Source organism: Hyaena hyaena, unplaced genomic scaffold, assembly GCF_003009895.1.
Source record: "Hyaena hyaena isolate Hyena2069 unplaced genomic scaffold, ASM300989v1 scaffold_274, whole genome shotgun sequence".
NCBI lineage: Eukaryota > Metazoa > Chordata > Mammalia > Carnivora > Hyaenidae > Hyaena > Hyaena hyaena.
In genome coordinates this window covers 1225189-1242880 of record NW_024080907.1, presented here as the reverse complement: position 1 = coordinate 1242880, position 17692 = coordinate 1225189, and the positions used below count along the sequence as shown (strand labels likewise).

The following is a 17692-nucleotide window of genomic DNA, read 5'->3' as shown; positions in this document are numbered from 1 at the left end:
ATACCAACAGGTAATATCATGGGGCACCTGGGTGGCTCAGTCAGTTAAGCATCTGACTCTTGGTTTCATCTCAGGTCATGATCTCACAGTTTGTGGGTTTGAGCCCCACATCGGGACTCCACACTAACAACTCAGAGCCTGCTTGGGATTCTCTTTGCCTCCATCTCTCTCTGCCCCTTCCCTGCTTGTGCTCTCTATCTCTCAAAATAAACTTTAAAATATGTTTAAATAAAAAATAAGTAATATCTTGGATGTGTACTCAGATACAGTGAGCCAGATTAGTGGGGCGTTTTGTCATTTAATAATCATTTACTCAATTCACTTAATTTTGATGAACGATTTAATAAACAGCCTTCAAGTTATAAGAAGATGAGGTTCTTCTTGATTAACTGCCAATGGAACATATTGCAAATAAAGCCACAAAAATCAACGAGATTCTTGAGAACAGTATGTACAGTTTGGGGGTTGGCAGTGTGCAACTTCCTGAAAATATCCAAAATGCAAAAACAACAAAAATCAGGTTGATAACTTATTCCTGATTTGACACTATTCTTTTCACTTAAATTGCTGAACAGATCATAAAGTTCCAAAACCAGGTCTAGCAACTCAGATTTACAGGTTCAAAAGATTGATAAGATTTCCTTATGAAGTCAATAATCAAATAGTTAAATAGTTTATTTAATGTCCTAGTAAAATTCAAATTATAGAGGTAGTCATTGTAACACAGTGACTATTTACAGTAATCAACTGGAAATAGGGTACAACTTAAATTACTGCTAAATAAAAGCATAATTTTTTACTTGATACTCAATAAAAATCAACTTTAGTTGAATCTTAAAATCGTTTTTTCACCTTTCCTCTTTTGCACTTACTCTGATCTCTAAAACAGAAAAAAAGCTTTTTTTTTCCCGGAAAAACGCCTTTTAAAAATAGGCTATCATATTACAGTTAGTCCAAGTAACATTAAAAACACTCGTCATTACAATTATTTTAAGACTGTAATAATAGCGTGTTGTAATTTGAATTCATTTGCTGAAATAAATTGTCCTTCGCTTCTCCCTCTGTTTTCAAAGGACTATCAACATTGTTCTTCAATATTAAGTTGAAATCATCTCAGTTCTCAGCATTTGGCGCTCTGGGATCATATTTTCTTACATTTTCAGGTGCTTAAAATGCTTATAAAAATGGGAAAAGAATGAGAATAATTATAAAGAACACACGGGTTTGTCATCTTCTGACAGCCAGGGAGCGTTTTCTTTTCTAGCGTCAAAGGAATAAACTGCCAGGTAAAGTTCAAAGGTCGACTTTTTTATTGTGGTTCCGACGGTTCTCCTGCGTCCCTTTCAGTTTCCGCCTTCGCCTCACTCTTTCCTTCAGGCCCCATTTCTTCAAGGTTTCAGAGTCTTGCTCTTGCTCCATCTCGTAAAGGGAAGACTCAGTTGTTTTCTCAGAATTTCTCCGTGGCTACCAAGGGTCCCTGCCGGCGGTCATGGTAGCAGCCCACCGCCCCTCCAGCCCCCACCCGCTGCTACGCGAGGAAGCACCTGCTGGCGGCGTGGGGCGGGGCGCCGCCCGCGTTCACCTGGGGAGGTGGCACCGCAACGGCCGCACCAGGTGTGGGGGAGGGGAACTTGCTCTCTCACTCTCCGCCCCCAGGCGCTGACTCATCGCCGGGGACTTGAGGACTGAGGTGTGCAGCCCCGGGCCGAGCCCGGGAGGCGGAGCCGCCAGGTCCCGCAGGTCTGCTCTGCCCCGCCGCGCGCGCATAGTGAGTAGTCCTTCGGCGAGCTCGCACCGTCGGCGCGGTCCCGGAGCAGCTCTCCGCCATCCTCCCGACGCGGATCGCCGCATTCCAGGCCGCTCCGCGGGCTCCCGGCGCCCCGTTCCCTCCGCGCTCCCTCCCGCGAGACCCCAGTCCGCCTAGCGCCTCTCGTCGGTGCGCGTACAGTATGGCGCGCCCCCAGGTCCTCGCGTTCGGGCTCCTGCTCGCGGCGGCCACCGCGGCGGTGGCTGCGGCGCAGAAAGGTAAGCAGCAGAGTTGTGGGCTGGGGCCTGGTGGGGACGTCCCCCGGCATCTGAGTCGGAGATGGTGGCGCAGGGGCGGCCGGCAGCGCTTTCCTGTCTGGAGCGGACGGCGCGGGGCTGCAGCAGCCCAGGCCCTCCGCGCGCTGAAGGCGACGGGAAGACCTCCGCTCGTACGGCGAGGAGGGAGCCTCCTCACTTTGCCGCTTTGCACCGCCCTTTAGGGACATGGCCCGGAGCAGAGGCTGGGAGGCAGTGAACGAAATGGCCACGTTCGGGGACTCCTTGACCTCGGAGTGGGCCAGGGGGCCCTTAGGCGGCGCAGCGGCCGCGCTACTTCTGGGCTCGCCCACCTACCGCCGCCGAGGCGCGCGCTCCGGGTCCTCGTGTGACGGAACCAGCCGCGGCCGGGTGGGGAGACGGCGGCGAAGCTGGCCCGTCCCGTCCCTCCCCCGGGCACCTGTGGCTGGCCCCGGATGTGGGTCTCGGGCGGGGGCAGGTGGCTGCGGGGAGGCGGCAGGCCCGCTACGCACCTGCGCAGGGAGCAAGTCTTCCTGCGCCTCGGCTACTTGGGGTGTGAGAGTGGGTGTTTTCACTTCTTTAAGGATCGTGTAGATAATTCCAAGTTTATTGTAGGAACCCAGAAATATCGATAATTGTAAAGAGTAAAAAGAAAAATCCCGCCACCTTAAAAGAATGTTCTAATTAATAACTGAGTATATTTTTTAGAGTAAACTTTTTTTGCTCTAAACATGCCGTAAACCGAAGCAGTTTTATATCGTGGTGTGTGTGTGTGTGTGTGCGTGCGTGTGTGTGTTTACTCCCTCGTAACATCCAGTTTTTCCATTTCTTTTAATCTTGGAAACCACGATTTAAGTGGTGATGGAACAGTCTGGTGTGGAAAGTCACGCTGTTATCCGAACATTGAACGTGTGGTTTGATTACATTTTTCTTAGTTTGGAGTAAACATCTTGGCTGCCATCTCTTTATGTATTTGTAAGATGGTGGCCAGAAGTAAAGTCGCAGTTAGCGGAAGCTTTCTGGAAAGGCCTTTAGCCTTTACCAACAGGGCTTGGGCCTAATTAATTACACTTTCAAAATATGCAGTGTAAGTAACTCATGTTTTTCTAGTTCCCGTCTAAGGCTAAGTACTTAATCTTAAATTGTTTTAAAGTGATGATAGTTGCTATAGGGTATGTTCAGAAAGCCTGTACAAGACTGATCTGTTCTAAATCTCACATCCCTTGGGCATGAAAATGCGCTTTCAATCAGGTATAGTAGAGTGCTGCCTAAGACTTTAACTCCTTGAGGACAGCCACTCTCTCATTTTGTGATTCCAATACCGGAGCTCACTGCTGGACAGATTATATAGGTGGTTCATTTAATTATAATTTAAATAGGGAATAATTAAAGCCAACATGAGATGAAGGATCAATGTATAACAATTCTTTGGTTTGTCACAGCAGTTTTTGTTGTTAATGATTGTATTCTCTTAGCTAAACAAATAACAAGGAATTAGAGGGGCTTGCCAATTTGAAATTAAAATGAAGTTTTGAGATAGTGAAAGAACTATTAAACTGGCATTAATACCCAGGATAAACTGCTTAATATCACCTTCAGAATTGGGTACTTAGAATTCAGTTTAGTTAGGAAGCCCACAAACAAAAGTTCCCCCCTGATTCACTGAAAGCATAATTTTTCTAAGATACAAAGTTATCCAAGGTCTGGATATAATATTCCCATTAAGCTTAGAGCTTTGAAATTCAGATTTTAAGAAAATTAGCTGGGAGGAGGGAGGAAATGTGAGTTATTTACAGATCCTAGAATTGGAATTGTTGGTTTTCGGGAAATAAGTCAGTAGCTGACAAGCAAGGGTTTAACTAGCAGAAAAGGAGGAAGGAAGGATCTGAGACTGGGAGTATCATCAAGGAGCTACTACTGAATAGGATGTTTGGAGGGCTTGGTTTAAAAAAATCAAAATGGGAATGCATGCAAATTAGATTATGTGTCTGTGTAATATATACAAACTGTTTGCCATGATCTCAGGCAATCAAATTACAGCTGAAAAATGAAGGATTCAGGATCATTTTTGAAGGCTTTGTGGCCCTATAACTTAAGCATTAGTATTAGAACATAATGTAGCTGGGACACCAGAGTTCATGGTTGGATCCACATTTTAAAGCGGGATTTGTTTTCTTAATTTATCCAGGATGTGTCTGTGAAAACTACAAACTGACCACAAACTGCTCTTTGAACACACACGGTCAGTGCGAGTGTACTTCAATTGGTGCACAAAATTCTGTCATTTGCTCAAAACGTGAGTAGAATATCCTCATTGCCTTTAAACTGTATTTGGACTTCGCCTTCTTTAATTGATGTGTCTTGAGTTGGGAAGCGTTTTTTTTTGGTTCAAATTTGAATCGTGTTATTTTGTCAAAATTATCTCCTATAGCTGAAGCATTAAAACTTAGTGAATGTGGAACTGTGTAAGTCTGCAATAATCTTTGGCTCTGGGAGTTTGAGTTAAATTAAAATGTTTTTCCTTAGGCATAAGACTGCAGTTATTTTTCGGTGTGACACGAAGCTTTCTTTTCAGTGGCAACCAAATGTCTGGTGATGAAAGCAGAAATGACTGGTACAAAGTCTGGGAGAAGAGCGAAACCTGAGGGGGCTTTCCAGAACAATGATGGGCTCTATGATCCCGACTGTGATGAGAAGGGGCTCTTTAAAGCTAAGCAGTGCAATGGCACCAGCACGTGCTGGTGTGTAAACACTGCTGGGGTCAGAAGAACTGATAAGGACACGGAAATATCCTGCTCCGAGCGCGTGAGGACCTAGTGAGTTGAGCTGTCAAATATTCTTTGTTTTCATGCTTTTCAGATTCATTTAATGACATTTATTTGTGAATATGTAATATGATTTAGTGGTTTAGAATTCAAAAGATAGAAAAGAGTATACAACGAAAAGCTGTTTTCCTCAGCCTCCCAGCTATCCATTTTACCTCCACAGAACTGATGTCACCAGCTTATTACGTAACTTTCCAGAGATACTTTTATGAACTCACTAGCAATATATTTTTCTTACTTGAAGAATTTTTTCTTCTGGTAGCCTCCTAAACATGATTTTTCCTCTTATATTTTTACTTAACACTGTTCAGATTTTAATGTTGGATGAGTGTTAAATGTATATGAAAAATTTAAGCTGTTTATATTTGCCCATTTATTGTGTCTTAAAAACGAGGTGTGGTTTTCTCGCATTTATGCAATAAAAAGGAATGGAAGCATACTCAAGCTAGCTAAAGGGAAAAAATTTTCATTTAAAAAGTGACTAGAGCTGGAAATTTATCAAGACCAAGGCAGACACTCTCTCTGGTGTTCTGGAGCCTCCTGGTCACTTTTCTCTGTTTCTCTCAGTACTTTTTTGTCTCTTCCTTCTTTGAACGTGGCCCAGAATGAGCAGCTAAGCCTTGGCTTTATGTGACCTTGAGTATAGTGGCCCAACGCCAGAGGTTGACCTATTTGGAAGGGTGTTCTTTCCTGGATGCGTGCTTTATGAGCAATGTGTGAGGGCCAGGGAAGAAATTAAGGTCATACCTATTGTAGAAACCCTTTTCTGTTAATTATACTATAATTTAACTTGGGAATTTTACTATCAGTCAATCAGTAAATACTGTCTTTTTACTTTACAGCTGGATCATCATTGAACTAAAACACAAAACAAGAGAAACACCTTATGATATTCAAAGTTTGCAGACGTACGTACTCTTAAGTACATTGTATTTGCACTGTTGGTATACAGATCTTCATTCTACACCGTTAGAAAAACGAAAACAAGTCTTAATGTTTTTTATATTTATGAAAAATAGATACTATAAGTAATATTTTAACCTTATTTTGTTTTTTTACTTAATTTTTAAAAATGTTTTTATTTACTTTTGAGAAAGAGAGACCGAACACAGTCAGGGGAGGGGCAGAGAAAGAAGGAGACACAGAATCTAAAGCAGGTTCCAGGCTCTGAGCTGTCAGCACAGAGCCCAATGCCGGGCTCGAACTCATGAGCCACAGGATCATGACCTGGGGCAAAGTCGGACGCTTAACTGACTGAGCCACCCAGGCAACCCTAACCTTATTTGGAATAGAATTGCAGGAATAATACAGATTCCTACAGTACTCTTAATTCACATTCACCAATCACCAATGAACATTTTGCCCCATTTTCTTTTTAAATGTGTACGTGTGTGTACTTCTTATATCTATCTAAACACATGTAGATGTTTTGTTTTTTTTTTCCGGAACTATTTGAGAGCAAGTTTTAGATGTCATACCCCTTTACCCCTAACTACTTTAGTGTATCTTTTTCTAGGAACAAAAGGCACTCTCTTAGTTTCTTTCTTTCTTTCTCTTTCTTGTAATCTCTGCATACAACGAGGGACTCAAACTCACAACTCCAAGATAAGAGTCGCATGCTGTACTGACTGAGCCTGCCAGGTGCTCTGAAAGGCACTCCCTTATATAACCACCCTACAGTTACCAAATCCAGGAAATTTAATGTTAAACTATATTGTGCCACGTTTCCCAGGGTTGATCTTTATGGCAGTTTTTTTCCCCCTTTGACTCAGAACTCAATCTAAGATCATGCATTGCATTTAGTTGTGATTCTTTAGTCTTTTTTGATATGGAACCCTGTTTTGGCCTTTGTTGGTCCTTCATTACACTGATATTTTTGAAGAGTGTAGGCAAATTATTTCATAGAATGTCCCTCAGGTTAGGATTTATCTGATGTTTCCTCATAATTAAATGCAGGTTAAACATTCTTGACAGAAAAATTATGTAAGTGATCTTATGTCCTTCTTAGTACTTCACATTAGGAAGCACCTGATGTCTTTTTGTCTCTTTATTAGTGATGTTAACTGTGGTTAAAGGGAATCTATCAAGTTTGTAATGTAGAGTTACCGTTTACTTCTTTGTAATTAATAAATATAATATATGGGCAAGTACTTGGATACTGTGTAAATATCCTGTTTCTTTTTTTTTTTTAATTTTTTTAATGTTTGTTTATTTTTGAGAGACTGAGAGAGACAGAGCATGAGCAGGGGAGGGGCAAAGAGAGAGGGAGACATGGAATCGGAAGTAGGCTGCAGGCTCTGAGCTGTCAGCATAGAGCCCAATGTGGGGCTCAAACCCACGAATCGTGAGATCATGACCTGAGCCAAAGTTGGATGCTTAACCAACTGAGCCACCCAGGCGCCCCTAAATATTCTGTTTCTAATCAAACTAGAACTCAACTATTTTAGCATCAGTGGACCATTCTAGCCTGAATCAATTATTATTATTATTAATTTTAAAAACTTTTCATGATTTTTTTTAATGTTTTATTTATTTTTGAGAGAGAGAGACAGCATGAGCAGGGGAGAGTCAGAGAGAGAGGGAGATACAGAATCTGAAACAGGCTCCAGGCTCTGAGCCAGCTGTCAGTACAGAGCCTGACGCGGGGCTCCAACCCACGAACCATGAGATCATGGCCTGAGCCGAAGTTGGACACTTAACCGACTGAGCCACCCAGGCGCCCCCTGAATCAATTATTATTAATAGTTGCAAAATGGCATGACATTTTTAAAACAAGTTTGGTTAACAAGAATTCTAGAGCTTGAGCTACCTGCTTAGTTTAAAAGTAGTGCTTCTTAACGTTGTGTAGTACATTTTTTTTTAAACAGATTTTTAATTCTTTACAGTGCGCTTAAGGAGGTAATCACAACTCGTTATCAACTAGATCCAAAATATATCACAAACATTCTGGTAAGATTTTTGTTTTTTATAAATGAACTTTAGCAGAAAGTTGGTGGGATAGTATGGTTTCGGTATGACTTTTGGAAGTGGTTAAACTGCATTTGAATAACAGTTTATTTTTTTATTTATTTTATTTGGTTTTAAGTTTATTTATTTAAAAATTTTTTTTAACATTTTTATTTATTTCTGAGAGAGAGAGAGAGAGAGACAATGAGAGCAGGGGAGAGTCAGAGAAAGAGGGAGATACAGAATCTGAAGCAGGCTCCAGGCTCTGAGCTGTTAACACAGAGCCTGATGCGGGGTTTGAACCCATGAACTGTGTGATCATGGCCTGAGCTGAAGTAGGACACTTAACCGACTGAGCCACCCAAGCACCCCTGAATAACAGTTTAAACTTAATAATTCAAAATTCCTGTTCTTTTCCTTCTATAGCCTTTGAAAACCTCAGGTTTACCCTAAGGAAAACGTAGTATCTCTGGTATCTGTCATGCATGCCAGTCATCTTAGCCTGGGATACCTGTGTCTATGATTGTTTTTTGTACACACTTTTACTTTAGGATGCCACCTAGCTTCCATCTTCTCTGGTTTAAGAAGCTAGTTCTCAATCAATTACCCTTTCCTTGACTCTTTCAACTCTGCTTGAAAAATACTTGAATAGTGTGATGGAACTTTTTCAAGGCAGAAAATTTATGTCACTTTTTAAAAATGTTTTTGTTTATTTTTGAGAGAGAGAGAGAGCGCAAGCATGATAGGGGGAGGGGCAGAGAGAAGGAAACAGAATCTGAAGCAGGCTTCAGGCTCTGGTGTGTCAGCACAGAGCCCAATGTGGGGCTTGAACCCAAGAGCTGTGAGATCATGACCCGAGCCGAAGTCAGATGCTCAACCAACTGAGCCACCCAGGCGCCCCATGTCATTTTTAAGGACAGGAAGGAATATACTTTTTTGCTCTTTAAAAGCAGAATATGGTAAATGCATACTGAATTTTGGATTGTATTTTCTTAGCATTTTATTTTAAAAGTAGTTCTAACCAAATGAGATGCTTTTTTTGTTTGTTTGTTTTGTTTTTATTGAAAATTTATTCATTTATCCTGAAAGAGAAAGAGTGAGAGAGACAGCACAAGTAGGGAGGGACGGAGAGAGACAGAGACAGAGAATCCCAAGCAGGCTCCACACTGTCAGTGTAGAGCCCAATGCAGGGCTTGAACCCACAAATTGTGAGACCATGACCTGAGTGGAAATCGAGTCAGACGTTTGACCGACTGAGCCCCCCAGGGTCCTCTTTGTGTTTTTTGTTTTCTTTAGTTTTTATTGTAAAGTAAGCTCTGTGCTCAGTGTGAGGCTTGAACTCATGACCCCCAGATCAAGAGTCACATGCTCTACTGACTGAGCCAGCCAGGCACCACCCAACTAAGATACTTTAAGATCTTATTTTGAAATCTTTTGGGTAGAAAAAAATTCTCTCTTGGAAAGAATATATGCATCATAATTATTTTAAGTTGCATTGCTTTCTTATTTCCCTTGGATAGATTTTAAAATGTCCCAAAGGGGTTTATATTATTAGTTATAAACTCGGTTACCCACTAGTGGAAAGGAATGCTGACACATGTATATTACAGAAAAATAAAAAACTGAATATTCTGATTATTGAACAATAATATTTTCACATGATTTTGGTTGTGTTGGTATTAATTTATATTTTTCATATTTCCCCCAGTATGAGAATGATCTTATCACTATTGATCTGGTGCAAAATTCATCTCAGAAAACTCAGAATGAAGTAGACATAGCTGATGTGGCTTATTATTTTGAAAAAGATGTGAGTATAATCTTCCTCATTTTATTCCTGTGTTTAGAAGTCTAATATTGTCTGTCATGCCTCAATGAATTCAAGATCTTTCATCATCTTTTTTTTTTTTCTTTAAGATTATCTATTTCTTTTGAGAGAGAGCATGTGAGCTGGGGAGGGGCAGAGAGAGAGGGAGAGAGAATTAAGAAGGCTCCACGCTAGGCACAGAGCCTGTCACGGGGCTTAGTCTCATAAACCGTGAGCTCATGACCTGAGCTGAAATCAAGAGTCAGACTCTTAATCAATTGAGCCACCCAGGCACCCCATCTTTTGTTACCTTTTTCCCCACTTGCATACCAACCACACCTCTGTTCTCCACATGATTCTTGTGCTGCAATGAACAATATCCTCATCCCCACCATACACCTTTCTGATCTATTTATATTTATGCCTTCTTATCAAATTCTTTTACTTAGAATATCTTCTCTCATAATTATTACCCTATTGCATCTTTGGTAGTTACTTAGTTTATGTTGATAGCCTCTTCCCCATTAAAATGTCCATGAACAAGAGGGTATATAAGAAGTGTTGTATAACTAGTATGATTAAAATAGTTTGTTTCAACTTTAATATATCATCAAAAAAATAAAGAACCTTTAACATCAAGTGAGCCATTCTATTTTTTTCTTTAAAAAAGTTTTTTAATGTTTATTTCTTTTTGAGAAAGAGAGAGTGAGCAGGGAAAAGGCAGAGAAAAGAGACACGGAATTTCAAGCAGACTCTAGGCTCTGAGCTGTCAGCACGGAGCCTGATGCAGGGCTCGAACTCACGAACCACAAGATCATGACCTGAGCCAAAGTCAGAAGCTTAACCAACTGAGTCACCCAGGCATCCCTATACTGAGCCATTTTCTGATGAAACCTGGGGTTCGCTTCAAAATAATCTGGCCCAGGGGAGAGGGAAGGGATGAAGGATAGAAGGAAGAATAGATTAAGTAATGTTGGCTATTTGCTTTATATTGTTGAATCTGGGTCATAGGTACATGGGACTTCATTATGTTCGTCTTTCTGCTTTCATGTGTGTGTGAGAATTTGCCACAATAAGTTTTTTTGAAGTTTCAGCATATGGGATTGTTACCACTGAAACTACAAAAACCCTTGGCAGCAGTTCTTTCCACGTATAATTGGGATCTAATAGTATATGGCCATGGTAGGTTTTCTTAAATATTTTCAATTGCTTTTCTCCTTCTTGATATAGGTTAAAGACGAATCCTTGTTCCATTCCAAGAAAATGGATCTGAGAATAAACGGGGAGCAATTGGATCTGGATCCCAGTCGAACTGCAATTTACTATGTTGATGAAAAACCACCTGAATTTTCGATGCAGGGTCTGCAAACTGGTATTATTGCTGTCATTGTGGTTGTGACACTAGCAGTTATTGCTGGAATCGTTGTGCTGGTAAGTATAGAACAAGTCCACTTTCTTTTTCTTTCTTTTTTTTTTTCTTTTAGGGAGAGACAGAGCATGTGGGAGTGGAGACGAGGGAGAGAGGGGCAGAAAGAGAAAGAGAATCCTGAGCAGGTTCTGCACATGAGTGCAGAGCCCAGTGCAGGGCTTGATCCCATGACCCTGGATCATGACCTGAGCTGAAATCAAGAGTCACTCAACCAACACTCAACCAACTGAGCCCCCCAGGCGCCCCAGAACAAGTCCATTTTCATTTAAAGGCGTATTCTTTCAAGAAAAGTTGACAGTATGAAAGAGCTACTCCCATGTTCCAGAACTTTTAATGAAGCAAAATCTTCAGTTTTTATAATACTCTATGGTGAATGAATCTCTTGCATCTGGTCCTTTTTTATAAAGCAGTCACTTTATGAAGCAAGAGAGAATACTAACTTGAAAAAAGCTCATAGCTGAGCACCTCACAGGTCAGTTACGTTTCCACCAAGCAGCAAACGTCCTTCAGTTCTCTCGCTGCAAACAGTCCAACAGCCCTGCCAGCATTGGTGCAAAATACCAGAACTCACAAACTGTTCAGTGAAATGAAACAGCAGAACACCAATTATTAACGTTACCATGGAAAGGATTAAAAGTGGTAAATGTGAGGAGCAATTCTAAACAAAAGATTAGCACATTTAATTTAGCAGTGCTTCAGCAGAAGAAGGTACCACCTGGACAGGATTTATTCTAGAAATACAAGGATGCTTAGCATTAAGAAGTCTTAACAACTGTTAACAACATACCATAATTCAGAAATAGATTTGAGGGTGTGTGAGAACTTAGATTTTCAGTTCAGTGTAATTATCATACTTGGCTATCCATATCTAGATGAAAATAAAAGTTGAAATTCTATTTCACCACACCCCTCCCCCCACCAGGGCAGGCCATGTTGCCCAGCTCTTGGAATGGTACATTATGGAGTAGTACGCCCATGTTCAAACACAAATTCCAGCTAGATTTTAGCTAAAAATGTTTAAAAAAAATAGAACGAGCCTCAAAATTAATTGAGGAAATGTTTGTACAGCCTTGTGGTAAAGAAAACCAAGTAAGGCAAGAAATCTAGAATTCATGAATGAAAAGTTACATATTTGACTAAGTTGAAAGTAAACATTTTTTATGGCAAAAATACTATAAAGTGAAAAATATCAATGATAGGCTGGGGGAAAATATCCATGATACATAAAACAAAAAAGGTTGTTATGCATAATATATGAATTCTTACAAACCGAGGAGAAAGTTAAGTCAAGAATAGCAAAAGGCATGGATAGATGACTTACAGAAGAAATCCAGATGGGAAATAAACACCTGAGAGAATCCTAGAAATCAACTTGTCCTATAGAAATGAAAGCACAGGTACACAGGAAGGACAGTATAGGTTATATATTGCAGTGTTGCTTGTAAGGGTGAATCTGGAAACAACTTGAGTGCACGTCTGTAGGAAAACAGATGAGATTGTGGAAAATTCATGTTATGGTATAAAACTATTAAGAAGAATGAGTGCTATTTATAGCGTTTGTTCCCCGAAAGGTTCCTATGATGTTAAAGTAGGCTGTGCATAGAGGTAAACAATATTGTATGATCCCATTTTTTTTAGACTGCCCCCCTTTTCCAAAACTCATATGTATGTTTTTGTGTATATTTGTACTAAGATGGAGCAAAATGTGGAAGAATGGGTAGCAGGCTGTTAGATTTTATTATTAAAGATTATTCATTGTTTTCTCAATGCATTTTTTTTTTAGGTTTGTTTAACTGGATGTTATAGGCTTTTTGTTGTTATTGTTCCAAAAGATTTTGGTGGGCAGGAGGGCTCAAAGTTGTTTTTAACTGAACTATAATAGATAGTGTTATATTAGTTTCAGGTGTACAATTTAACAATTCTGTATATTAGGGGCACCTGGGTGGCTCAATCGGTTAAGTGTCTGACTTCGGCTCAGGTCATGATCTCACAGTTTGTGAGTTCAAGCCCCGCATAGCACTGACAGCATGGAGCCTACTTGGGATTCTTTATATCCCACTTTCTCTTTGCCCCTTCCCTGCTCATGCGTGCATAACATACTGTTTCTCTCTCAAAAATAAATATTAAAAAAAAAAAACTTTTTAATTTCATGTATTAGTGCTCATCATAGTAAGTATAGGCCCTTTTTCTTATTAGTAGGGAAATTTTAATTTAAGAAATAGTATCTGCAGGTAAATTTTAAAATTACATTTGTTCAGGTAGGAATTATGTCCGTTAAAAACATTTATGTGTCAATTTTTCTTCCATTCAGGTTATCTCCAGAAAGAACAGAATGGCAAAGTATGAGAAGGCTGAGGTAAACAGATTACTTAATAAAAAGGCCCCTTTGTAAATCTCTTACTCCTGATAATCACTGTACCTACCTAGATACCGATAGGACTCAATTATACTGGAGCCCCTTTATAGTATATGCCGTAAGGTCTTAGGGACAGCCTTTCAATGTTTCCTTAAATTCTCTTGCATGAGTTCCATGGCAGAGCAGCTAATATTGAATTCTGCCTCAAAGCATAGTGAGATAGGAGACCTGCAATTTTTATTTGACAAGTGTCAACTTTTAATGGAATCTTTCAGAGACGTACTCTGTGGATTCACATTACAGAAACTTAGTGTGGCTGATGACCTGACTTACTGTTTTTATTCCAGTGAAATAGTCATTAAAAAAAGAGCTTAATATATGTCCTAGTGAGTCTCTTCCATCTAACTAGTCACCGACGTTAGTGCGAAGACAAAGCGTGAGATTGTTAGCGTGTCAGTCGCTTGGAGTTGAATGTGAACCACACTTGTTCCTGAACATTTTCAGCACACCCACCAATTTTATATATTTATGCATTTATTTGTAATTGTGTATGTGCTTTTTACTAATCTTTTACCAAGAAACACAGAAATTTAAACAATATTGAAAAAATATTGAATAGAACTAGAAAGTTGTAACTTTTTTTTTCATAAACCATAGTTGACTATCTGGCTTACCTACTTTGGTGACCACAGGTCTAGGGGACAGTCTCCCCCTGAACTGAAGCATAACAGAAGGTTGGAATGACAATGTAGGATTGTGGTCAAGAGCAATATAGATGTGGGTCTGACTACTTGTTAGCTGGGCAAGTTATTTAACTTCTTTAAGTCTCCATGTTTCCTCATCTGTAAAATGGGGTTATTAGTACAGACCCATTGTACGATTAAACACAATAGTCTGTATACAGTGCTGGTCCACTGCTTGGCACACAGCACAATGTTTGCCAGTGGTAGTAGTATTCCATCATCTTGTCTCAGTTCTGCCTGTAACTAATTGTATGATCTGCGACAAATCACTTAATTCTGAACTTTAATTTCCTTATCTGAAAAATAGTAAATATATTGGTTCTTACTGGATGTAAAATGGCATCCATTTAACAGACTTTATCCATTCTTAAAGATCTAGCTCACCTGTTACTTCCTTGTCACTTTGGCCATCTTACCTCCAAATAGCAGTTTGGTCATGCATTCAGTTTGTGCTTCTTTGTACATTTTTTCTTTTTCCAAATGGGGCTCATAAATGTGGGAAGAATCTTAACTTTCCTCTTTTTTTTTTCTTTTTAACTATTTTCAGGATTAACAAAAAACTGGAAAATTATTTAAATTTTCTTCTCTCTCTTCTTTTTCCCTTTATTGCAGATAAAGGAAATGGGTGAGATGCAGAGGGAACTCAATGCATAATGACTATAATTTGAAGAATAACTACAAGAAGGGAAGTTAGCAAACAGATTACAAATGTACGAACATGAGACAAAGCGATCTTTGAGGACTATTGTTTTGTTAGTTAACATCTTCTATTTGTAATAGTGAAACCTGTACTCAGTATGTAAGCAGCTTCAATTGACTTTACCAATCTTAAAATTTGACCACAAGTGTCTTATGTATGCAGATCTGATATAAAACTCAGAACTTGGACTGCAGAGTTAAAATTGTTTCTGCCTGACATTGAGGTTGTGTACCTTAAATATGCTTCCACAGTAGAGGCTTAATGACTACTGTCTCAGCCATTTGTGATTGAATGCTGCCTTTCTATTTACTCTGAGTCTTGTACATACAAACTTTTTTTTTACAAACTGAAATAAAACACTTTAAAACTAAATTTCCTAACTTTGTTTGAATCACACGGAATCAAATTTCGTAGTATACAAATAAGATAACTGGTTAAGAAATGCTCAGGATGCTAACTGCAAATCAGAGTTTTGTATGAGAATTTATAATTACGTGTATCCAATATAAAATGTATAATCTGTAATATGTAACTTCTACACAGAAAAATCAAACAATTTTATTCTGAATGAATCTGGGTTTCTGTTTTAAACAATTTGGCATTTTGACAAATACACCTTAGGGCAGAATTGGTGGATAACGTTGTGAACCATGAATGGTATGGTTCGTTGAGTTAAAGCACCAGACATTCAACATCTTACGTGATGGATAATTACAGTAAGACATATCTTGTGTAAGTTAGAGTATCCTGAAATAGTTTGCATTTTGTAGGAAATTTCTAAAAAACACTATGAAGAGAACAGCATTAAAGAAAATATAAAAACTAGATCAAACATTTACCAACGATTTTTATCCCTTCTGTAGTAGTCACAGGTCTAAGCTGGCCGCCAAGATTACTTATCCCTGATGTACATGCCCTATATAATCACTACAGTGTGGGTAGGGTCTGTGAGTACTATGAGCAGTCACTTCCAAGATTAAGTTACATTTTATGGCAAAGGCAAGGGGATTTTAACCAACTGAGCCACCTGGGCGCCTCAAAAGGGAGAGGATTTTAGATGTAGATGTGATTAAGATCCCTGAAGCTTTACTGAATTAAAAGGGAGATTACAAAAGAGTGCTTGAAGGTAGGAGACGAAGTAGAAACAAACTATAGATGTGTTCTCCCTAATGGGCTTTAGCCTTAAAGCAAACTGCCAGTTGTGGAGAGGGTCACCTGTCAGGAAACAGCAGGCTGAGAGGAGGCCCTCAGTCCCACAACCACAAGATCTGAATTCGGCCAACAACCGCTGAGCTTGGAAGAGGACCCCAGCTCCAGATGAGATCACAGCCCTGGCCGACATTACTGCAGTCTTGAGACTCTGAGAAAAGGACCCACTTATGTGATGTTTAAACTCCTGACCCGTGGAAACTGATAATAAGTGTTTATTGTTTTAAGATGCTAAATTTGTGGTAATTAGTTATGCAACAGTAGAAATTATACAGCGAGTGGAAAATAAGGAGAATGTTAAAGACAAGGAATAGATAATATGGATCAGCCATTACCCCCAGAGCTGAGACAGAGCACCCAAATAAGAGACTCTACATTCACCTGAGCCCCACTCCCGGGGCTGAGATCGGACCCTGTGGGAGAGGCCGGTGCAGCTCACTGAAGAGCAGCGAAGTTGCTATGATGCTGCCCTGGAAGGACTTCCTGAAAATCTGCCCTCTAGAACAGGAGTCCTCAAACTACAGCCTGCAGCCTGGCCTACCACTGGTTTTTATATAGCCTGGGAGGTAAGAATGGCTTCTGCATTTTTTTAAAAAAAATATTTTATTTATTTCTAGGGGAGAGAGAGAGAGAGACAGTGTGAGCAGGGGAGGGTCAGAGAGAGAGGGAGACACAGACTCTGAAACAGGCTCCAGGCTCTGAGCTGGCAGTCAGCACAGAGCCCGACGCGGGGCTCGAACCCACGAACCGCGAGATCATGACCTAAGTGAAAGTCGGACGCTTAACCGACTAAGCCACCCAGGCGCTCCCGGCTTCTGCATTTTTAAATGATTGAATATTTCCTGGTATGTGAAAGTTACATGAAGTAAAAATGTCCGTGTCTATAAATAAAGTTCTCTTAGAGCACAGCTATGTTCGCTTACTGTGTGGGGCTGTTTGGCACTCTAGCAGAAGAGCTGAATACTGTCTGACCCACTGGCTGGCAAAGCCTAAAATATTCATTCTGGCCCTTTACAGACAAAGTTTGCTGAACCCCTGCTTTAGAGTGCTGGGGAAAACTTCATAGGGAGATGTCCCACCAGACACCAAAGGCACTCTGTAAGGCTGAGGAGCAGCAGTGTGCTGGAGAAGCCCTGGGCTCTGCAAACCAGGGAAACAGCAGGTGTTGCAAGGGGAACAAACTACCCCTTTTCTTGCACTGTGTCTCCTGCACCCTGTACTGGCAAAGCTTCAGGTGCATTTTTACAGAGCAGGCAAAGGGTGAATTTACAGAGAAGAGGCAATAAATAAGGTACATTCTTCAATCCCATGCCCTCAAGTTTCTGTCCTATCTCTTTTGAAGCTACCCTCCTAAAGACAACACTGACCTACTAATTGCCTTTTTTCCCCAGCAGTTAATCATGTGATTCTTCCACAGCTCACCACCATGACTCCCATTTCCTACCCTAGTATGTTGCTTACAGATTTTCTTCTTTGGCATAACTAGCATTAGTTTCCCCTTGTTTTCCTCTTCTATTGACTCTGAAATACTGATCCAGGAGTTAGCCTTAATATTTTCTACCCCTGTAGATGTGATATATTTTATTTTATTTTTTAATATTTTTATTTCTAGGAAAGAGAGAGAGAGAGAGAGA

At 40.2% G+C, this 17692-nt stretch overlaps 1 protein-coding gene across 1 annotated transcript; it reads left to right on the top strand.

Annotated features, from left to right (window-relative positions):
• The first annotated feature begins 1694 nt into the window (after positions 1–1694).
• EPCAM (epithelial cell adhesion molecule) lies at positions 1695–15221 on the top strand. Its single transcript, XM_039245950.1, has 9 exons — positions 1695–2025; positions 4232–4339; positions 4619–4859; positions 5711–5776; positions 7754–7817; positions 9523–9624; positions 10852–11052; positions 13362–13406; positions 14762–15221. The coding sequence occupies exons 1-9, from the start codon at positions 1950–1952 to the stop codon at positions 14801–14803; spliced, it is 945 nt and encodes a 314-aa protein (XP_039101881.1). The 5' UTR covers positions 1695–1949; the 3' UTR covers positions 14804–15221.
• Positions 15222–17692: the final 2471 nt, after the last annotated feature.